Source organism: Pipistrellus hanaki, assembly GCF_964339955.1.
Source record: "Pipistrellus hanaki genome assembly, chromosome: 19".
Lineage (NCBI taxonomy): Eukaryota > Metazoa > Chordata > Mammalia > Chiroptera > Vespertilionidae > Pipistrellus > Pipistrellus hanaki.
Window position 1 is genome coordinate 9,006,276 of NC_140521.1, and position 23,032 is coordinate 9,029,307.

General features: G+C 53.4%; 1 protein-coding gene across 1 annotated transcript in view; it reads left to right on the forward strand.

Moving 5' to 3' along the window:
• PPM1F (protein phosphatase, Mg2+/Mn2+ dependent 1F) overlaps positions 1 to 11,772 on the forward strand; it is a 28,531-nt gene extending 16,759 nt beyond the window's left edge. Inside the window, exons 4-8 of the mRNA XM_084867842.1 lie at positions 349 to 551; positions 1,722 to 1,910; positions 3,622 to 3,765; positions 6,477 to 6,570; positions 7,755 to 11,772. Coding sequence (XP_084723968.1) covers positions 349 to 551; positions 1,722 to 1,910; positions 3,622 to 3,765; positions 6,477 to 6,570; positions 7,755 to 8,134 — 1,010 coding nt within the window. The 3' untranslated portion in view covers positions 8,135 to 11,772. The remainder of the gene's footprint in view (positions 1 to 348; positions 552 to 1,721; positions 1,911 to 3,621; positions 3,766 to 6,476; positions 6,571 to 7,754) is intronic.
• Positions 11,773 to 23,032: the final 11,260 nt, after the last annotated feature.

Here is a 23,032-nt window from a genome sequence, read left to right on the forward strand (position 1 = left end):
CGTCGTGAATATATATTGTTTCTAACTAGTGCAGAATTATACAGTGATCCCGTACCCTGTTCTTAAGTCACCTGCACTGCTGGCTATTTCTCTGGGTGGGGGTGCTCCGTGAGAGGACGTGTCCCACCAGACCCTTCCCGCTGCTGATGACACAGGTTGTCACACGTTGTTTGTCAGGCCGTGTGCCCCGGGGGAGACGGGCTGGACCGGACGGGCCTGTGCAGGCCTGCGGTGGGGCTGTCTGGAGAGCTGCAGAGACCACAGGAAGGGGGTGAGGCAGGGAGAGCGAGCGGAGCGCTGGCGGGCCTGCGTCGGTGCTTCCTGACCGCCCTCCGTCTTACCCGTCAGTGCTGGATGCCAAGGGCCTGGCTCTGAGCTTCTTCAACCGGCTCTGGGACGTCTGCAGCCAGTGGCAGAAGCAGGTGCCCCCGGCTGCCCGGGCTCCGCAGCGGCAGTGGCTGGTCTCCGTTCACGCCATCCGGAACACTCGCCGCAGGATGGAGGACCGGCACGTGTGCCTTCCTGCCTTCAACCGGCTCTTCGGCCTGACTGTGAGTGCCCCGCCTCCCGGGCCCCGCCTCCCGGAGGCCCGTGTCCGGGCTCAGGCCTGGGAGGGCGTGCGCAGGGGCAGAGGGTGGGATACCACTCCGGGTGCCATAGACCTTCCCACCAGGGCCGAGGCAGGAGTGATGCCTACAGCTTCCGTCTGCAGGTCGAGGTGCTGGACATCTCTCAAGAGCCCCTCCAGCCAGCGCCCGACCCCTCCAGCCAGCGCCCGACCCCTCCAGCTGGCCCCCGACCCCTTCAGCTGGCCCCCAACCCCTCCAGGCAGTGCCCGACCCCTCCAGTCCGTGCCCAGCCCCTCCAGTCGGTGCTTGACCTCTCCAGCCGGCCCCCGACCCTTCCAGCCGGCGCCCGACCCCTCCAGCCGGCCCCCGACCCCTCCAGCCGGCGCCCGACCCCTCCAGCCGGCCCCCGACCCCTCCAGCCGGCCCCCGACCCCTCCAGCCGGCGCCCGACCCCTCCAGCCAGCCCCCGACCCCTCCAGCCGGTCCCCCGACCCCTCCAGCCGGCGCCCGACCCCTCCAGCCGGCCCCCGACCCCTCCAGCCGGCGCCCGACCCCTCCAGCCGGCCCCCGACCCCTCCAGCCGGTCCCCCGACCCCTCCAGCTGGCCCCCGACCCCTCCAGCCGGCCCCCGACCCCTCCAGCCGGCCCCCTGACCCCTCCAGCCGGCCTTCGACCCCTCCAGTCGGCGCCCGACCCCTCCAGCCCGTGCCCGACCCCTCCAGCCAGCGCCCGACCCCTCCAGCCGGCCCCCGACCCCTCCAGCCGGCCCCCGACCCCTCCAGCCGGCCCCCGATCCCTCCAGGCAGCGCCCGACCCCTCCAGCCCGTGCCCGACCCCTCCAGCCAGCGCCCGACCCCTCCAGCCGGCCCCCGACCCCTCCAGCCGGCCCCCGACCCCTCCAGCCGGCCCCCGACCCCTCCAGGCAGCGCCCGACCCCTCCAGGCAGCACCCGACCCCTCCAGGTAGCGCCCGACCCCTCCAGGCAGCGCCCGACCCCTCCAGGCAGCACCCGACCCCTCCAGGTAGCGCCCGACCCCTCCAGGCAGCGCCCGACCCCTCCGGCCAGCGCCCGATGAGAGCCGTTGGCTGGGTCACAGCCTCGGCCAGGCCCGAGGTCAGCAGGGCGGTAACTCCCGCTGCCTTCCCACCCAGGACCCCGTGGATCGCGCCTACTTTGCGGTGTTTGACGGCCACGGCGGAGTGGATGCCGCGAGGTACGCCGCCGTGCACGTCCACGCCAGCGCCGCCCGCCAGCCGGAGCTGCCCACGCGCCCCGCGGGCGCCCTCAGGGAGGCTTTCCAGCGCACCGACGAGATGTTCCTCTGGAAGGCCAGGCGAGAGGTGAGCACAGGCGGCCATTAGCACGGAGAGGCCCAGCCCTGCGGAGGGATAGGAACTTAGTGCTGGAAGGTTCTTGACTCATTTTGTTCTTACAACCAACGGGGCTTGTTTTTCGTTTGAACGGAAGCCACAGAAAGCTTGCCGCGTGCCGCTGGTGCAGCCTGGCCCTGCTGCCGCGTGGACCTGCCCCACTGCAGCTGGTGTGCAGACTCAGGATCTTGTTTTCTTTTACTTATTTATTTTTATATTTTTTCCAAAGAATTTTTTAGAGAGAGTGCAAGGAAGGGGGAGAGGCAGGCAGAGAGAGGAAAACATCTCCGAGGGAGAGACACTTTGATTGGTTGCCTCCCACACATGCCCCAAGCAACTGGGACCAGGGATTAAACCTTCAACTGAGGTGCTTGCCCTTGACTGTGCCCTTGATCGAATCTAACCTGCAACCCTTCAGTCCATGGGCCAATGCTCCAATCGCTGAACCAAACCGGCGAGGGCCCAGGATTTTGTTTTAATCAAGCATGGTAAAATGACAGAGACGTTTGTCCTGAAAGAAGAGTCTTACTTAGAGGAGTTGGTCACTTACAGTTCCCACCGGCCACAGGGTGCCACAGGGGAAGCACCACGTGGGCCAGGAAGCAGAGGGAGAGAGGAAAGCCTGGCTGTGGCCTCTGCAGGAAGCATGGGTGAGGCAGGGCCAGCCAGTCACAGCAAGCTCAGGACCGGACAGTTGGAACCCCTCTGCAGGCCCTGGGCCGCAGGCACAGTCCCGGCTGTCGGAGCCAGCGAAACATTGGCCCGGCATGAGGGGCGGAGCAAGTGGTTGGAGACATGGGCTCCTGACCCGCTGGCTTGTGCATGAAAGGGTCTCTCGGGGGAGACGTTTGGTATCTTTAGTCCCAGGGGACTGGGGCATTCTCCCCAGGATTAGCAAGGCCAACACAAATGATCATAAAATACAGAAAACAAAATCATCATAAAATATAAATCACAAAATACAGAAAACAGCCTGGCCAGTGTGGCTCAGTGGTTGAGCATCGATCTGTGAACCAGGAGGTCAGGATTCGATTCCCGGTCAAGGCACATACCTGGGTTGGTGGGCTTGATCCCCAGTGTGGGGCGTGCACGGAGGCAGCCGATCAGTGATTCTCATCATTGGTGCTTCCTTCTATCTCTCCCTCTCCCTTCCTCTCTGAAATCAATAAAAACATACTTAAGAAAAATAAAAGACAGAAAACAAAACTCGTGATTGACATGCAGCCACACTTGCCCTGGCTCTCCTAGTCCCGGGCAGGGTCTCGGGAGGAGCTGGTGTCCCGCTGGGAATGCTCTTTCCCCGGGAGTGAGAGCCGCACAGGGGATGGGACGTCTGGTTCTGAAAGAAGAGAGAACCCGTCCTCCCCTCAACCCAGCGCTGAACCTCACCCGCGTTCTCGTCAGCTGGCTCTCCTGCCGCCTGAGGGGTCGGTACAGGGATGTGTCCATTTTGGACCTCGGGAAACCCAGTCGACACAGCGGGTGAGTGAGGAGATTAGGGGTGGGGGCTGCACCACCATCAGACGCTCTAAGCACAGAACAGGAATATCACAGTGCCATCCTGCATCGGCAGCCCTTCCCTCTCTCTCAGCGCTCCGCCAGCGGTTCTTCCGGCTGGAGTGAGAGTGCCTGCAGGGCAGATGCCTGGCCCCCCTCACCCGCTCGGCATCTCTTCCCGCAGCGACTGCAGAGTGGAACCACGGGTGTGTGCGCACTCATCGCGGGAGAGACCCTGCACATCGCCTGGCTGGGGGACTCGCAGGTCATCCTGGTGCAGCAGGGACAGGTGGTGAAGATGATGGAGCCACATAAACCCGAGCGGCAGGTGAGGGGCTCCCTGGCCTCACTGCTGGGCCTGTCAGGGAAGCAGATGGCCAGGGAGCCCTGGCCAGGCATTGCTGGGACAGATATAGTAAAAGGAGACCTTGGGCCCTAACCGGTTTGGCTCAGTGGATAGAACGTTGGCCTGCGGACTGAAAGGTCCCAGGTTCGATTCCGGTCAAGGGCATGTACCTCGGTTTTGGGCACATCCACAGCGGGGGGTGTGCAAGAGGCAGCTGATCGATGTTTCTCTCTCATTGATGTTTCTTTCTTTTTCTTTTCTTTTTTTTTTTTTTTTTTAATTTTAAATATATTCTATTGATTTTTTTACAGAGAGGAAGGGAGAGGGATAGAGAGAGAAACATCAATCATCTGCCTTCTGCACCCCCTCTACTGGGGATGTGCCCACAACCAAGGTACAAGCCCTTGGCCCGAATCGAACCCCGGACCCTTCAGTCCACAGGCCGATGCTCTTGTCCACTTAGCCAAACGGTTTCTGCTCATTGATGTTTCTAACTCTATCCCTCTCCCTTCCTCTCTGTAAAAAAATCAATAAAAAACATATTTTCAAAAAGGGACCTCGGGCCATCTTCCCAGGAAACCCTTGGCGCTCCTCCCCAGGGAGAGCTCCCCTGTCTGACTCCAGTGCCCAGGGGTCCCCTAAAGCGTGGGTCATGGACAGCCAGTGTCACAGCCACACGGAGCCCAGAGCTGCAGGGCAGAGCTGAGCTGTGTGCCCAGAGGCGGCCGGGCAGTGGGATCGTGTGCAGTGTCTCTCATGCACGCAGACCAGCAGCGGCTCCCCTGGGCTCTGGGGACGAGGGCAGGAGGAGGCGATGCCAGGCTGGAAGGAACCAGGCTTGGGGCTTCCTTAGGCAGAAGCTACGCTGTAACCCTGAGGTCACTCACCCGCCCGAGCTTCTGGGTTTCCACCTGGAAGCAGGGATGGCCATTCCTGTTCAGGCCATGCCTCACAGAAGTGTCCGCTCTGTCTTCTGAGGCGGAGAGCGAGAGTTTGCATCTCTGGGGGTGCCTCAGGCCCCACCTGCTGCTCTGCACTGGCTTTTCCACCTACTCAGGTCAGTACATACACATGGGGTGCTCCCACCCTCTCCCAGGGCCGGTGGAGTCCCATTCATGTCCATCCCTCCTCGATGGACATGGGTTTTTTTTGTTTGTTTTTCCCCCCCAGTCTTTTTGGAACTAGAAACAGGCAGCTGAGTGCTGCATTTCCGTGTTCAGGGTCAGGTACATCTGAAGGGCACGTCCCCAGAAGCGCAGTCGCTGGGTCAGAGGGCACAGGTTTGCAGACGGCCCCCTCGGGCGGTTTGAGCGGCGAGAGGCCTCGGCTCGGGGTGCGTTTCTGTCCCGGAACCGGCTCCGGCCTCGTTCCGAGGCTGAGCACCGTTTCCGTCACCTTTCCCGGGAACTGCCTTTTGCCTATTTTTGTCCTGAACTGTTGCTATTTTTCTTATTGATCTGCAGGCGCCTTACATGCTTTAGGGAGGTTGGCTCCCTGTCTGTGCAGCGATCTGCAAATTCTTTTGTCCTTCTTTCCGGGCTTTTCCGTGTGGAAGTGTCGGTTTTATGTAATTGTGTGGAACTGTCTTTTCTTTTGTGGCTTTTAGAAAGCATTGCATAACAGCCAGGAATGACAGCGTTCCTTAGCCTCACAGCCTGTGCTCAGCAGCCTACATATGCCCTCCCCGTTGTACAGAGGGAACTGAAGCCCAGAGAGGTGAAGTAACTTGCCCAAAGCGCACAGCCAAGAAAGGGCAGGCATTCTCGGTCACTCCGGAGCCTCCAAAGTCCGCTCTCCGGTGGGCCCTCCTACCCAGACAAGCCGCCAGGTGACATGAGGCCCAAGTTAGGTCTAGATACAAACCTGTGCTTGAGGTCCCGGTTCTGCACCCACGTAAGCTCAGTGGTTAGCACCTCCTCTGAGCCCCTGCGCACTTTTTGCAGGCAGCATTTCCCAAACACTGCCTGAGCTCAGTAGAGAGGACCATGCAAAGAGCAAGGACAGAGGTCCATGCTTGGGCCTGGCTCCACCCCTTCCACGCCTCAGGCTCATCATCAAAGAGCAGACACTGGTGTCACCACCTTCAGGCCATAGGCTCAGGTCTGGGAGCCTCCTTCCAGGGGAATGGACAGAATCAAAGACGTTTTAGGACTCACGGCTGGACCGGGCCTGTCTGTCCTCTCTGGCCTGGAGCACCGCAGTCCTCTGGGGAGCCGGACAGGGCCTGTGGGTGGGGGAGAAGGATGAGGACCCAGGGCCACCGGGCTTTCCAGGGCCCGGCTCAGGTTTCACCCGGCCCTGCCAAATGGCCGCCTGTCACACACGCTGTGTCCTCCCTGCGGCTTACGGGAAGGGACAGCGTCCTGGCGGAGGGGCCTGCCGTCTGACCCTGGGGCTCGCGCTCTTTCCTTCGCCTCGTGAGCATCTCCCTGGCTCGGGAACGGGCTGTGGGTCGGTGGCTGTGAGTGGCCCGTCTGTATTTGCTCCACAACCTATTTAGCCATTTCTGCACCTGGCGGACGATGAGGTATTTATAATTCCTCACTGTGTTACTGATGCCTCCTGGGGGCATCTTTGAGGAGCTGTGTGGCTCCCAGCGCTGCCTTAGAAACCAGCTCAGCTCCTCCTGGCTGGCAGCGCCCGCCGCCCTGCCCGCAGGAGCGCGGAGGCCCCACTCTGGCTGTCTTCCGCAGGACGAGAAGGAGCGCATTGAAGCGCTGGGCGGCTTCGTGTCGTACATGGACTGCTGGCGAGTCAACGGGACCCTGGCTGTCTCCAGGGCCATCGGTAAGGAGACGAGGGGAGGGTCAGAGGCTGCCCGGGGCCAGGCCTCGGGGCCCAGCTGCTGGGCACGGCAGTGTCATGTGCTGGAAAGGCACCTGCCTTTAGTGAGGCTGCTTGGAGAGTGACTGTCAGACACTTTGCACGGAGAACTGCGGTTCAAGTGACATGTCATTATCTCTTTGTTAAAACACTTTCCTCAGAAAGACCTAGGCCCCGCTCCCCTTGGTTAGCGGGGTGATAAGTATTAAATGTTCCCTGAGTGAGATGTATCCCCCTTCCCCCCCAATCATGCCGATGCTTCTTTTTTCTGTCTTAAAATCTGAAGTACAAGCTTCCCGCCCACCTCATTCTATTTTCTCAGCAGCCTGTCTCTGCCGGGCCTCACTCCGGGCTCGGCAGCCATGTCTCTGCTTCAGATTCCTGCTAACTAACCCCTCGATGGGACACCTGTCCCTCCGGCCTCCCAAACGCGTCGCCTTCTACATAGCCCTCCTCCTTGTGGCTTCTGCCCTCGCATCTCTGGACACACGAGGGCAGGGAGGCCGGGCGGGCCTCCGTGGCAGCTGAGGGGCCAGGCTCCCGCCCCAGGAGAGGGGAGCTGGGCGGACGGGATGACGGGGTCCAGTCCACGCTCCTTGGGCAAAGGAGACAGTCCAGTGAGACTGTCGGCCCAGAGCAGGAGAGGGGCCGGCAGGAAGCCCTGCGGGGCTGGGGGGGTGTGAGCTGTCCCAACCAGGAGGGGCCGGGGATGCGGGGCTGGAGCTGCGTTTTGGAGGTAAAGCCAATAGGACCTGCTAACAGGTTAGACGTGGGGTGTGAGAATCAGAGGGGACCCTCGGATTCTGGTGCTGTTTTCCACGCTAAGGAGACGGGAAGAGCAGGCGTGGGGGAGGAAGAGCGAGCTCAGCTGAGTGCCTGTCCGGTGTCTGACGGGAGCCGTCCAGAGCTCAGGAGGGCCAGGCCGCTCCCCCTGGGCCCCGCCCCCCGGAGTGACAGAGCTGTGTTGGAGCTGAACTCTGGCTCTTCCCTCAGGAACACCGGAATAATCCGTTACATCCCCTCCATGGAAAGTTATCTTTTCACCCCCGGCCTTGCCTGTGAGCGGGCATTGGAGGAGGGGAGGCCACAGCGGCCTGGCCTGGCCGGATGGACAGCTTCTGACTCCAGCACTTCTCTCCCTCGCCCAGGGGATGTCTTCCAGAAGCCCTATGTGTCCGGAGAGGCCGACGTGGCCTCCCGGGAGCTGACCGGCTCCGAGGACTACCTGCTGCTGGCTTGTGACGGCTTCTTTGACGTGGTCTCCCCCGAGGAGGTGGCCGGCCTGGTGCACAGCCACCTGGCCAGGCAGCAGGGCAGCGGGCTGCATGTCGCCGAGGAGCTGGTGGCTGCGGCCAGGGAGCGGGGCTCCCGCGACAACATCACGGTCATGGTGGTCTTCCTCAGGGACCCCCGAGACCTGCTGGAGGGGTGGGCCCAGGGGGCCGGGGAGTCCCAGGCTGACGGGAGCAGCCAGGACCTGCCCTCTGCCCTCTCGGAGCCAGAGAACAACACCCCGTGGAGAAGCTAGGAGGCCCAGGGCCCCGGTGGTCCCCCCCTCTGACCCTTCCCCTCCGGTGCCCAAGGACCCAATGGGCAGGGGCAGGCAGGCGGCACCACCCGAGCAGTGCTTTTCCCTGGGACCCCTGAGCCCGTGCTGCTTGCATCGGTCCCTCCTGATGGCTGAGGGGCCGATTGCCGCGAGCCTTGCTCGTGACAGGCAGTGGGACGGAGGAAGCCTTGCCAAAGAGACGATGACCTGGGACTGGATTGGCTCTTGATCCCCATGGGGTGGGGGTGGGACCAGAGGCCACGGTCACTGGCCGTGGCCGGACCAAAGACACGGCCTGTGTGGGGGCAGTGGCGCGCTGTGGGGGACCCAGAGCCGTGGGTATTTGCAGACACGTCCTGGGCGCCCAGCGCAGGTTTTCCCCTCCGTTCCTCAGAGGCCACAGCGGGGAGGGTCCGTGTCGGCACACGCCCCTGTCTGCGCTCAGCTGGCCGAGCTCGCCTCCCCCGCGGGGGAGGGTCTGGGACTGCGTCTGCAGCGGCCGCCCGCCCGCCTGCGTCAAGGCAGCCGGGACACGAGGGGCCCCGGCCTCACTGGTCCCGCTCGTCCCTCCGAGGGGAGGGGAAGCTCAGAGATGCTGCACTTGTCTTGTGTGCTGCTGTTGTTGTTTTCCAGAGAAAAGCCTAATTCAGAAGCAGTATTTCGGTTTTTCTCTCTGTTCTGTCAGTGCCAAAGTGACCTGTTGTGTCAAATACCCTAAGCGGAGCTTAGCATTTATTTTAATCCTTAGAAACTTACGTATTGGTTGTTGTTGGTTTTTTTTTTGTTTTTTTTTTTTAGGGCAAACTTCTTTTGCAGTATTACTGAATTTTTTTCTTAAATCAAGATTGAAATAAAAACCATTCCAGGTAGTGTTAATAAGCCATTCAAGTGCCTTACACCGTTTTAGGGAAGGCTAGATGAGTTCCAGAAGGCGTGTTTGAGTTTCCATGAGAAGGATTTACTTTGTTACAGAGGGTGGCTCAGTCCGGAATTCTCCCAGAAGAGTTCTTTCTGCCTCGCTGAGGTGTGCCGCTGACAGGCAGCAAGGTGGTTCCCAAGAGCATGGGCTGCTCGGCGGGGCCTGGGCCGGACTCGGGGCCCGGGAGCCTGATCCCCACCTTCCTTGGTTCTGCCTCTTGGCATCGGGCCGGGCCCTAGGCTGAGGGCCTGAGCTCCATGAGCGGGCAGGCACGCCCTTGCTGCTGTTTGGAACGTTCCAGAATGTCTTTCTTGTGTGTTGGTAGTTGGGTTGGTCTCATTTGGAAACACATTCTCGGAGGCTCTGGCAAGTCTGGTGTAGCCTGTGGGTCTGTGTGAAGGCAGCAGGCATGTGGCTGGGAGTCTGTCCCACCCGCCCGACGGATGCCCCTCTTCTTGCCAAGAGCCGGCAGCCTCTGCTGCCCTCCCTGCCTGTGGGAGGGCTGGTCGGGCCCCCGGCGGCCCTGGGGAGGTGAAGCTCAGGTGACTTTGTTTGCTCACGTCACGTGGGCACTACAGCTGCTGTGAGGATGGAGGTGGCAGGGCTGGGCGAGGGCTCCAGGCGGAGGTCAGGCCTGGGGGAGACGGGTGTCCAGTGGGAGGACCTGGCTTGCAGGGTGGGCAGGGCTGCTGCAGGCAGAGGCTGGCAAGTCTGGGAAGGGCAGTGAGTTGCTTAGCTGAGGCTTCAACGGAAGGTGGCCAGGGGGCTGGGCCGTGGGAGGAAGCTGGGTGCCGGGCCCCCAAGGCCAGGAGTCCCGTAGAGGCATTCTGAGCCCCCCACAGCTGCAGAGCCCCCGGAGGCTCTGCTGGGGAGCCCCCTGACCCCAGAGGCACTGAGCGGAGGCCTGGGAAGTGGCGGGGATGATGAGAGGATGTTGCAGGGAGAGGCCCTTGGTCCATCCAACAGGTAGGGAAGGAGCCGGGGGGGGATGAAGATGCTGAGCCACATAGTCAGTGCCTTGCTCAGGGCCTCATGATAAAAAGCATCTTAAACGTGATCGCTGCAATTCAGAGAATGTTTGGCAGCCAACGTGACCATGTGTTACCCCATTTAACTTGAAGGCCCGCTGCCTTCTGGGGGCCAGAAGCCTCCCGGTCGGCCCCTCCCTTCCCTACCAGCCTGGCGTCCTGAGGGCACGACCTTCATGGAGGGAGGGAGCAATGGGCTTGCTTTTCTCTTCTTTGCTCATCCTACTCCGTTGATTGCTGCCAAGAGAGGAGCTTCAGTGCGTGGAGTCTGGATCCCACCACTCGGTGGCCTGATTTGTGCCCCGATCTGAGGCTCCACCAGGGCATTAACTCCAGGCTTGTCCTGGCATCTCTCCGGCCCGAGCCAGACTGTTGGAATCCACCCCCTCGCCCCCAGCGGAGGCCCTGCGCCAGGCATCGCCGTCTGCGTGGCTGTCAGTCCGGGGGGTCCTCTTACCCTGCTGCCCGGGCTGGCCTGTGCGAGCGCCTAGGCACAGAGCAGGTCTTTTCTGTCCTGAGGGGCTGCACTGGGAGCCACTGGGCATCTTCAGCCACCGAGCATCCCGGTCCACTTCCTATTCAGGGCACAGTCCCACGAGGGCCCCCCGCCGAGACACTGTGGTCCCCTCTTCAAGTCCCAGCTTTGCCACTAGCTTATTGCTTATGCAAGCTGAGCAGGTCGTTGCATTTCCCTGGGACTCAGTTGCCCCTTTGCAGGGCACAGGGCTGCACGGAGTCTGCAGCAGCTCCGGGAATTGTGATGTGGAGGTGCAGGGGGTACTTGGGTGAATGCTGCCAGCGCCGAGGGCCCTTCCCCCACCGCCAGCAGGGAGGGGGTGAATAAGTTCTACTAGTGTCTATTCTTAAAATGAAGTGGGTTGGAAAAGAATTGAGCTCCCCATGCCAGCGCCTTATAAGGAATACAAAAGCTGGAGCGTTCCAGCCTTGCTTTTACAGGTAGAGCTGATCCGGAGCCAGCAGGGGAGGGAGAGGCAGGCAGCTGGGGGGGAGGGGGCTGGGAGAGAGGCAGGACAGTTGGGCTCCCCAGAGCGGCTGGTCAAACTCCCGACCCGCTGAAACCCTGGGGCAACTGCAGAGCCTCCCTGGCCCAGCCAGTGCTCAGCATCCAGGGCCTGGAAATGGGGGTGTTTTAGGGAGAGAGCAACGGGGTGCTCCCTGAGGTACCCGGTCGGCTGTTGGCCGCCCCCCGCCTTTGGCCATGGCCCTGTCTCCTGTCCTCCCCGGCCCACACGCAGCCCCTGGCCTCGCCCCCTCCCCCAGCTACCTCAGCAGTATTCCGGGGCCCGGGCACAGTTCCGACAGCTCCTTGGCCTGGCTCCCGCGCCAGCTACACGGAAACTGGGTGGGTTTGTGCAAAATGAGCCATTGGGTTTGATTCTGCCTGTAGCCCAAAGGGGCAGCTGCCTGAGCGCCTTTTCCAAGGCTCCACAACTTTGCCAAATTCGCTGAGCTTTGCCATTCACGTGCTGTGCCAGCCTTGCCAAGGATTTGTCTGCGCACATTTCGGTGAGGTTCTGTGGCGGAGGGAGGGATCTCTGTCTGCCCTGACCTGGCTGTGGGGACAAGCCCCAGGTGGGAGGCCAGAAAGGCTGTCTCCTCTCCCAGGGCTGTTGTGCTCAAGTGTCAATAAACCACGAGTCTGAAACCTGCGTCGAGTCCTGAATCCTGCCTTCTCCCACCTCTGAATTCCTGGCTCCCCTGGGAGTCCCGGGTGTTCGGAAGCTCCTGGGGTGAATGGGGGCCATCTACAAGTCTCCTTGGAAGGGGAGCAGTTGGATTCTGGAGGCAGCCCTACCTCTGCAGCTATCCTGCCCGGCCTGGTGCACACCCCTGGGCTCCCAGCCCACCCTCGCCAGCAGTAGGAAGTCTCATTCTCTGTGGGCCTGTGCAGGGGCGGCAGGAGAGATGGAGGCCTCTGGGGAGCCAGCAGGAGTCCCTGGTGTCCCTGGGCCACAGGGGGTGGAGACCCTGCCTGCACAACACCCACCCGGGGGAGAGAGCGGGTCCATGGCCCAATGGGCGGTTCTTCCTGGAGCTCCTGGCTGAATTCAGACCCCTAGGGAACATTGTCCGCATCCAAAACACTCCCTGCAGAAGCTGCCGAGCCAGGGCCCCGAATGCTGCCCGAACTTCTCCCCAAAACATAGGGTGGGGTAGCTTGTGCCTTCAGGCTGGTTGGGGCCAGCTAGCCGTGGGTTGCTGTGTCGCTCCCTCCCTGTCAGCCCCACACACCGAGCCTCTGCCCTCTCCCTGCCTGTGGGATCCTCCCCCTTGCCCTTTCAGGTCTGGTTGGCCTCATTCCCACAGTCCTTCCCCAGGCCCTCCTGAGGGCTTTTAGCCACCCCCTCCTGCTCCAGGCAGCCTGGGCATCAGCCTCCCGCCCTCCAGACCACACTGCAAGGGAGGCAGCATGGTCTCTCCATCCTATCATTTTGGGTGGGGGGGGAGCGCGCGGCTGGGGCTTCCAACCAGGCCCTGCCCCTCCCCCAGCCCCACCTACTCACCCATCTGCCTTGTGCCTCCCTCGCCCCCTCCGCCTCCTTCAGAGCTCCCGCAGAATCTGCCAAGCAGATCCTCGGTCTTAAGTATATGCTGTCTTGATTGTTCCCTAATGAGTCGCCTCATGTGTCTGAACCTCATCACTAGAGCCAGATGGTGGTTCCGCACTCCCCCCTCCGCCCCGCCACGGAGCCTGGAGCCCAGGAGAGCGTTCTCTCTGAGGCCCCTGGCTGGGGGCAGGGGGAAGCCTGAGGACTGGGCGCACTGCAAGCAGGGACCGAGTGACCCCTGAGGGGCCAGAACATCAGCCGGGTTCTCTGCCAGCAAGGAGACAAAGCTGCACCAGGGGTCAAGTCTGGACGAGGCTCTGCCAGGCACAGCACAGGGGCCCATGGGGGTGCCACAGGCGGGCCCCTCCTCACACCACTGTGTTAGCATTCTGGCTGTGGCAGGGAGGGTCCTCCTCCTCCTCCTCCTCCTCTTTTACCTCCTTCCTCTTCTCCTCTTCTCTCCCCCCACCCCACCCACCTCCTTCCTAAAATTATAAAAGCAATACGACAACATGACAAAACTTGGAAAAGAGAGAAAATCAAGCTGTGGTTTCGGGTATGGAACAAAATAACCAAATAAGCACGGTAAGTGTTTAGCGATATAGTTTAAAAATAAAACTTCCTGAAAGGAAAGGCACCTTTTGCCCAGAGCGACCAAAACAAAGTGTAGTCGGTGGAGATGAGACAGATGAAATATATTGGCGAGAGCTATGTACTTTAGAGTCAGAGCTGTATAGATGTATTTCATTGGCTGCGATTGGGTACATTCAGTGTCTGTAGCATCATGGTTGAGAATTGAAGCCTCAACTCATGAAGCTGGTTCTCAGAGAACGCTCCCCTTTCCCTGCGGCCTCTCCTGGCCTTCAGCTGCAGCCCCAGTGACAGGCGCAGGCTGCCCACTCCTGCCTCCTGCCACCCATTTCTCCATTTCTTTCTTAAAAAATAAAATTAAAAAAAAAAGATATATATATATATATTATATTATTTATTTATTTATTTATTTATTTATTTATTTTTTCCACAGAGAGGAAGAGAGAGAAACATCGATGCGAGAGAATCATCCATCAGCTGCCTCCTGCACACCCCCCACTGGGGATGTACCCGCAACCAAGGTACATGCCCTTGACTGGAATCGAACCTGGGACCTTTCAGTCCGCAGGCCGACGCTCTATCCATTGAGCCAAACCGGTCTCGACCCATTTCTCCATTTCTGATCCCCACAGCATAGCACATCTGGGCTGAGTCTTCCACTTTTAAAATATGAAGGATTTGACATAAATACATTGAGCATCAATGTCCGAGATCAGATAGGAAGCATAGTAATTACTGCCCACCAACCAACTCAAAACATCGTCTTGCCCATAGTGTTCGCCATCTGCATCCTCTTTAGAGATGACTTCTGTATAGATTTACCACATACATCTCCTTGTACATTTTATTCTACTTGGCTTTTTTAAAACTTTATTCTGTATTGGTTTCAGGTGTGTGCAAGGTGGTTAGATAATCACATACCTTGGTATTTCCAGTATCCCAACTGATGCCATACATAGTTATTGCAATATTATTGACAATAGTCCTTGTGTTTTACCTAATCCCCATGACTATTCTGTAACTACCAATTTGTACTTTAAAAAAACAAAATGTTTTATTGCCGAAACCGGTTTGGCTCAGTGGAAAGAGCATCGGCCTGCAAACTGAAAGGTCCCAGGTTCAATTCCAGTCAAGGGCATGTACGTTGGTTGCGGGCACATCCCCAGTAGGGGGTGTGCAAGAGGCAGCCGATCAATGTTTCTCTCTCATCGATGTTTCTGGCTATCTATCTCTTTCCCTTCCTCTCTGTGAAAAATCAATAAAATATATTAAAATAAATAAATACACAATCTTTAAATAAATAAATAAATAAATAAATAAATAAATAAATAAAAATATGCAGTTCAGTGAGCAGGATTTGGGCACGAATTAGATGTTGGGGTCAGTCAAGAATGAGGTTTAGGAATATGTCTCCTTTTTGGCTCGGGGAGCAGGGAAGATGGAGGGGCTCCTGGGTAAGATCACCAGTGGGCAGGTGAGGAGTTCCGTGGAGATTTGCAATGAAAGGCTGCGCTCTTGAGTTTGGAGATAATGCATGAGACTCGGTTTGGCAAGGACAGAATTAGGGTGAGGCAACTGAGGAGCCTAGGGTGCAACTTTTAAGGAGGGGCCTGCTCTCGGATGTGAATGCTGTGCTTACATAACGCTGAGGGCGAATGTTTCCTCAAATGCTGCCCCCGAGGCGCCTCCCTGACTTGCCTTATCGTAGTCCTGGCCCAGTTTGAAAACTTCTAACTGGCAAGTGGGAGACACTGACATTCAAGGAATGGACAGATGAAAGGAATCTAGAAAAGGAGATGAAAAACAGCTGGTGCCAGCAAACCAGCCCAGCCTTCAACCTAGTACTAAAGAAATTGTCTTTCTAAGCTTTCTTGATTTTCTAGGGTGTTACTGCATTCATATTTGCTCCCTGACTAAAACATTAGTTAGAATGCTTGTTAATTTCCCAGTGGCTAGGGATTCTAAAATTTAAGTTTGTTTGATTATTTGTTAAATGGTGCTGTTTTTAGAGGATTTGACTTGAATAATAGTTGCTTATTTCAATTTGTTAAAACTTTTTGTGGTTCCGTATAGAATATTTTTGTATTTTATATAGGTGTAAAACTCAGCATGTATTTTTATGTCTTTTTTTTTTTTAAGTTTTTTCACTTTTTTAAAAAATATTTCATTGATTTTTTTACAGAGAGGAAGGGAGAGGGATAGAGTTAGAAACATTGATCAGCTGCCTCCTGCACACCTCCAACTGGGGATGTGCCCACAACCAAGGTACATGCCCTTGACCAGAATCGAACCTGGGACCCTTCAGTCTGCAGGCCCAGGCTCTATCCATTGAGCCAAACTGGTTAGGGCAGTGGTTGGCAAACTCATTAGTCAACAGAACCAAATATCAACAGTATAACAATTGACATTTCTTTTGAGAGCCGAAAACCGACTTCTTAGAATGGGCCATGAAGTTTCAATCGCACTGTATGTGTGCACCCACACGTGGTATTTTGTGGAAGAGCCACACTTAAGGGGCCAAAGAGCCACATATGGCTCGAGAGCCACAGTTTGCTGACCACTGGTTAGGGCTGTGTCTTTTTTAAAAAACATATTTTATTGATTTTTTTTTTTTTTTTTTACAGAGAGGAAGAGAGAGGAATAGAGAGTTAGAAACATCAATGAGAGAGAAACATAGATTAGCCACTTCCTGAACACCTCCTACCGGGGACGTGCCCAAAACCAAGGAGCATGCCCTTGACCAAAATCGGACCTGGGACCTTTCAGTCCACAGGCCAACGTTCTATCAACTGAGCCAAACCAGTTAGGGCTATTTTTATGTCTTATTCATCCTGTTGCTTAACTCATTTTTTGCTTATTTTATCATAGTCTGACAATGGTAATGTATTTCACTATAACTGTGTTTAATTAGTTTTATTGTAGTTCTAAAGATTTCTGTTTGCTGTTTTATGTTGCTATGTCATTTGGTGCATTTAATTTCACAATGCCTTTTTATTATATGTGTTTTGGGCACACCTTTTTTTTTTTTTTTAACAACAGTACATCTTCAGAGTTTGCCCTTTGGTCTGATCTGAGATTTTCATATAGGAATTTTAGTTATTTACATTTTCTCATTTACACTTGTTACACCTAGTCTAACTTTCCACCATCTAATTTTCTGGTATTTTGATACTGTTTTTATGATTCTGTCATTTCTTTTTTTCCTTTCCTTTTTTCTTCGTTAATCCTCACCTAATGATATTTTTTTCCCCTTGATTTTCAGAGAGAGTGGAAAGGAGGGGGAGAGACAAAAAGAGAGAAGCATCAATGTGAGAGAGACACACTGATTGGTTGCCTCTCGCATGTGTGCACCCCAACTGGGGCCAGGGATTGAGTCTACAACCCAAGTACTTGCCCCTGACCTTGCAACCTTCAGTCCGAGGTCTGAAACTCTAACCATTGAGCAACTGGCCAGAGCACCATTTCTTTTCCATTTATAATGTGAGAAAAGTGACCACGACATATCTTGATTTGCTATATGAATTACATTTTCCCCTTTATATTGTCATAATTTATAGACATAAAACTTTTTATGCCACAAAAAAGCTTTTTACACTGAAAAAAACATAAATTTATACTTTTAAAATAATTTTTACCTTTATTTTATGAGAAACAAGACCTAGTGTGCCTTGCTTTTTCTACCACCTTTCCCCCTCTCTGCTTTTCATTGCATTAATCTGAGGTTAAAAACTCTGCTATTGAATAAACCCCTCTCCATTTTTTCTTTTGTGTTTTGTTACCATAGCAACAATTATTTCACCCTATCAGCCTCAGTGTATACCGAGTGGTGTTTTTATTTAATTATCTCTCTATCTTTAGCTCTTTTCAAGGCTCATAGCCAGTTCTTTTCTCTCATTTCATCATTCATGAGGTTCTGATTCATGTCTTGGTGATTTATTGTACAATTCTGAACAGTTTTTGCAGAAAAGGGAGTGAATTGGATAAAGTACTAGTTGGGAACCTAAGTCAAGGTGACTTCAGTAAAAAAAAAAAAAAAAAGAATGTATTCAGCTGGAGCCTGTAAAGTCCAGGCTCAGCTGAATATAGTATCGAACTATGACATCAGAAAATACTGTGCTTTCCCTGCATCACCGTCATTCTACGAGAGCATTTCTCACAACATGGTGTTTGGCCCCAGACTCATACTCACTGCCTGAGCTCCCTGGCAGAGAGAGAACACTCCCTTCCACAGCTGTTTCTTTCAAAGTCTGCGCTGAGTGTCATTGTCCTAGATCAGGTCACATGCCCATCCTTTGAACTCATGTCTGTGACTCTGATTGGGGAGCCCTGATCACATGCTCACTCTTGAGAGTGCAGAAGAAACCGTTCGCCAGTGGAAAATTGGGTTGTGCTACCAGAGAGAGGAAGAGTTGATGCTGTGCAGGTAAAAATAACAGATGTCCATTGTTTTCTAAGTTTCTACAGATCTGTGAATTGTCACCATCCCCCAAAAAAAGACAATAAGGAAGACGTTCAGGTGGCCAGCTAGTCATCTAAATAGGGTCTTATACTTTGATGGTGTTTAGTTTGGTTTCGGTGGTCCAGAGCCTCGTTCTCACCTTGGTGTTCCCAGAAATGTGTTGTCACTGTGGCTAGATAATGTTTCCCTCTGCACTGGCTCGTGCTAACCTGACTCAGCAGAGACTGGTGTATAACTTAAAACCCGTCTTGGAATGAACAATAATTGCCACAGGGCCTGAAGAAGGGTGTCTTCTGGTAAGTGTACTTTCTCTGTCAGAAAACCCCAAGGGAAGCCAATCTCTCAGTATAAGGTTGCTTACTGCCCATGGAACCAGGCAAGAGAAGTTCTCTGGAGAAAATCAGCTGTTGGGATATGTGGTAGCTCTAAAATGTCCACCAATGCTGGGCGAGTGGAGAGGGATTGGTATGTGCTAGGACTGAAAGACAAGAGGAATCTGAGCGTAGTCTGGCTGGACCATGGAAGGGCAGAGTCAAGGGAAGTGGAGTGGAGGGATGGTCAGTCATGGCCTCACTCTGAGAGCTCTGGGAGCCGCTGACTTGCTTTAAGAAGGGGACTGACTTGGTAAATTTTATTATGAAAAGACTGGGTATAAATAAAGAGAAGCCCTTGGAGATGGGCAACATGAAGCTAGAACAGGGAAGTCTACTGTGACAGCCCAGGTGAAAGAGTTGATGCAGCAGACTTTAAGCAACAGAATGGCAGTGGAAATAAAGCGAACACACTTAAAATAGTGCTTTCCAAAGTTTAATAAGAACCTTTTAGATCTTGTGAAAATGCAGATCTTGCCGAAACCGGTTTGGCTCAATGGATAGAGTGTCGGCCTGCGGACTGAAAGGTCCTGGGTTCGATTCCGGTCAAGGGCATGTACCTTGGTTGCGGGCACATCCTCAGTAGGAGGTGTGCAAGGGGCAGCTGATCGATGATTCTCTCTCATCGATGTTTCTAACTCTCTATCCCTCTCTCTTCCTCTCTGTGAAAAATCAATAAAATATATTAAAAAAAGAAAAAAGTGCAGATCTTGATTCAGTGGGTCTGAAGTGGGACCTGAGATACTGTAAAGGCAGTCCTCAGGTTACATCGGAGGTCCGTTTGAGGCACGACGTAACTCAATTTTCGACAAAGTGGGAACCCACCTACATAAGCACCTACGTCACTCACATGGAGCACATGCACAGCAGTAATGAGGTGAAACAGTAAAAAAAAAATGTAAAAGAAAGGTAACAATTCCTGACTGTTACTTGTGGCAAATAAATAATAAAAAACAAAGCACATATGTACATACGTCGAAATGACAGCTTTTTTTATATATAAATAAATGGGAGATGGCAACGTAACCATGAAACCACGTACCTGGTGTCCGATGTAGCCTGAGGACTGCCAGTATTCCTAACAAACTCCCACACAATGCTGCTGCTGCCGGTGGTCTGGAGACCATGTCTTCAGCAGCAATGATTTCAGAGAGGAAGGAAATAGAATTCACAAGAGTTTGTGATTGGTTGGGTAGGGAAGCGGTCGGTAGGGAGGTAAAGTGAGATGTTAAAGATCATATCCAAGCTTCCATTTTGAGTGTCTGAGTGAAGGTGATGCTATTCACAGATACAAGACGAAGAACAGGTTTGGGTGGGGTAGATAATAACAACAGATAACATGTATTGGGTACTTACTATGTGCCAGGCTCTTTACATAGTAAGTTTTTCTCTACAGCAAATTTATAATTTGAAGAAGCTGAGGAACAAGGTCATACAGGTAGTAAACGGAGCAGTCAAGATTCAAACCCTCTGGCAGTGTGACTGCAGAATACGTGCAATCTGGATATGTCAAGCTGGGCAATGGATTGATGTTTCTCTCTCACATCGATGTTTCTCTCTCTTTCTCTCTGGGTGTCCTGAGATGAAGGAGAAATTAAGGCACTGGAGGGAATGAAGCCATCTGTGGATTACAGCTTGACTCCTGAGTTCTGTCTATTTTGTTCCATATTCCTTTGGGCATTTAATTATTATAGAGGAGAAATCTGGAAAAAAGTTTTTAGCTTTTTTTGTAAATAATTTTTTTTTTTTCTGATTGGATACTGTTAGTTCTTTATCCCTGAACTTTAAGAATTTTTCCAGCATATGTCTTGAAGTTGGTTTATGCTTATTAATGTTTCTATTGTAGATCCCAATGAACTCATTCCATTTTCCACCCCCACCTCAGATATTTTTAGACCTATTATTATAGTGTTTTTTATTATAATTTTAATTATCATCTCTAATTGATTTGTTGTCTCCTTTTGGGAGATGCCTATAGTTTAAACCTCCATGATGTTCTATCCATTTTCTTCTCAAAGAATTCCATCACTTAATTATCTTCCATATTGCTGATTTGCTCTTCCACATTGTGAAATGTTTTTTAGTGCTTTGACCAATTAATTTTACCTTGATTATTGTGGTGTTAATTTCACAGTACTCTCTATTTATCTTGGCCTGTTTTTTAAAAATATATTTTATTGTTTTTTTTACAGAGGGGAAAAGAAAGGAATAGAGAGTTAGAAACATCGATGAGAAACATCCATCAGCTGCCTGCTGCACAACCCCCCCCCCCCACTGGGGATATGCCTGCAACCAAGGCACATGACCTTGACCGGAATCAAACCTGGGACCCTTCAGTCTGCAGGCCAACACTCTATCCACTGAGGCAAACCGGTTTTGGCTGGCCTGTTTTTTTTGTTTTGTTTTGTTTTTTATTGATTATGGTCTCACATAATTGTTTTGTTTTTTAAAAAAAATATATTTTATTGTTTTTTTTTGCAGAGAGGAAGAGCGAGCGATAGTTAGAAACATCGATGAGAGAGAATCATCGATCAGCTGCCTCCTGCACATCTCCTACCGGGGATGTGCCCGCAACCCAGGTACATGCCCTTAACCGAAATTGAACCTGGGACCTTTCAGTCCACAGGCCGATGCTCTGTGTCCTCTTATAGCCAAGAATAAGTGTTTTCTAAAACTGGATTCTGCTTCATGGACTAAATATATTTCAAAGGAGTAATTTTTGGCTGTAGCACTTCTTTTTTCATGTGCCATATACTGTATATTTTTCCCACAGGGCTCTTTAATAGATTAACTAGTTTATCTTTTCGGTTGTCTGCAAGTCCAGAGTTGACTGCTTTCTTTTATTTATTTATTTATTTATTTATTTGTTTGTTTTTTATTAAATTATTATCTGTGTACATATTTTAACATTGCCCCTCCCCCCCATACATACTCTCCCTCCCCAGAGTTTTGTGTCCATTGGTTGTACTTATATGCATGTATACAAGTCCTTCAGTTGATCTCTTATCTCCCCCAGATCAGAGTTGACTGCTTTCAAGATCACAGCGCTGGACAATCAGGATGCAGGGTTTTCCTGTCTTACTCCCTTCTAAAGATGCCTGTGAAATGGTTCAGAAGCAGCGGCTGAATCTTTTATGTCTTGTCTTAGCTATTCTTAGCATTTACCTGCTTCAGGATTCCAGTTTTTCTTTTTCAACCTTTGTCGTTTATGACTATTTTTAGCCTCAGTATGTATGTCTCATATTCTCTAGATCTTGATGCTTTTGTTTAACCTTTCCATTTTGGTGTTACCTATCAGTATCTCCTCTAAGTTTCTATCCCTATAGAGTCTATATCAATCTAGGTCTCAGTCTCTGAATTTTTCTTTTTTTTGTTAATCCTCACCTGAGGATATTTTTCCATTGATTTGTAGGGAAAGTGGAAGATAAAGGGAAAGACAGAGAGAAACATCCATGTGAGAGAAACACATCGATTGGTCGCCTCCTGTGTGCCCCCTGACCAAGGGCCTGGGCAGGGGGAAGCCAAGGTACATGCCCTTGACCAGAATCAAACGCGGGATGCTTGGTCCATAGGCGTCAGTCTCTGAATCTTAATGGATTTCTCTAATGTCTGAACCTACTTCAGCAGGTCTTCAAATATGGTGGATAGGTTACAGGGATTGATGAAATGCTGTAGGAACATAATTCTTGTTTATATCAACTTAGCCTGTGGTAAAACTGATTTCCTTATACCTTCTTCCACTTGAGGTCTCAGAATCTTTCCACATTGTTAAGTAAAGACTTATTATACTGTACTCTCTAATCCTTTATAGTCCACAGCACTTACCACAACTTGAGCATTATCCTATAAAATAAAGATATAATATGAAAATGGTCATTACGCCGTGAAGTGTTAACAACCGGATCGTGCAACAGTAGGAGGGTGGGGCATCGAGCTACAAGCAGGTGGTGGAGAGCTACCCAAGGAAGCAGGGCAGCAAGCTCTGGAGGAGGGAAGAAGGGGACAGCTACAGGAGGGCGGGGCAGTGGGCAGAGAGCTATTGGAGGGCAGCAGTGAGCTACCGGTGCACGGATTCCTGCACAAGGATACTAGGCAATACTAATAAAAGGGCAATATGCTAATTAGACCGGATGTCCTTCCAGACGAAGCCACAGTGGCACTAGAGGGCAGAGGCAAAGGCAGTTATGGAGCAATTGGGCAGGCGAGCAATTAAGAGCTAAGGGTAACGGGGTGGGAGAGGGATATCCCAGATTGGGGAAGGTGTAAGCCCCGCTGAGGGACCTCCCCAACCCCAGCACGAATTTCAGGCACCAGGCCTCTAGTATATATTGATTTGTCCATCTCCTCCCCGTTTCCGTCACGGAAAATGTCCAGGAACTTGGTAGGTGCTCAACAAACACTTGTTGAAGGGAACCTCTGGTCTGATGAGAGGATCCTCCCACCTTTTGTGTTTCACACTTTCACTGTATGCAAATACCTTTCTCGGTCTCCGTCATGCCTTTCGGTTTCTGCCCTGGTCTCAATGTTTCTAGGTTGGTGTGGGGATCACGGACTCTTATAGGCCTGGTGCAGGCCCGGGCCCGAAGCCCGTGTGCGGCGCGTCGTCGTCCCTCAGACACAGTCCCGAGTCGCGCTATGGCTGAGTCAGGACCACACACACTTCAGGGCTTTCCTGGTCCCTAACCGTCTATCAAGATCAGTCCTGCGGGCTCTTTCCTGACGCCTCGGAGACCTCCTACGTCTCCAGAGCCAGCTCCGGGCTAACCCACGTGACGGCGTAGGGCGGTGCCGCCGCCGTGTTCCGCCCAGAGTTCGCTACTTCCGCCGGACCGCATAGCCCCGCCCCCGGACCTCGGAGAACCAATCCGCGCGCACGCTGCGTGGCCCCGCCCCAGCGCCCTCCTCAGCGTACGTCCCGCCCTCCGCCCGCCCGCCCGCC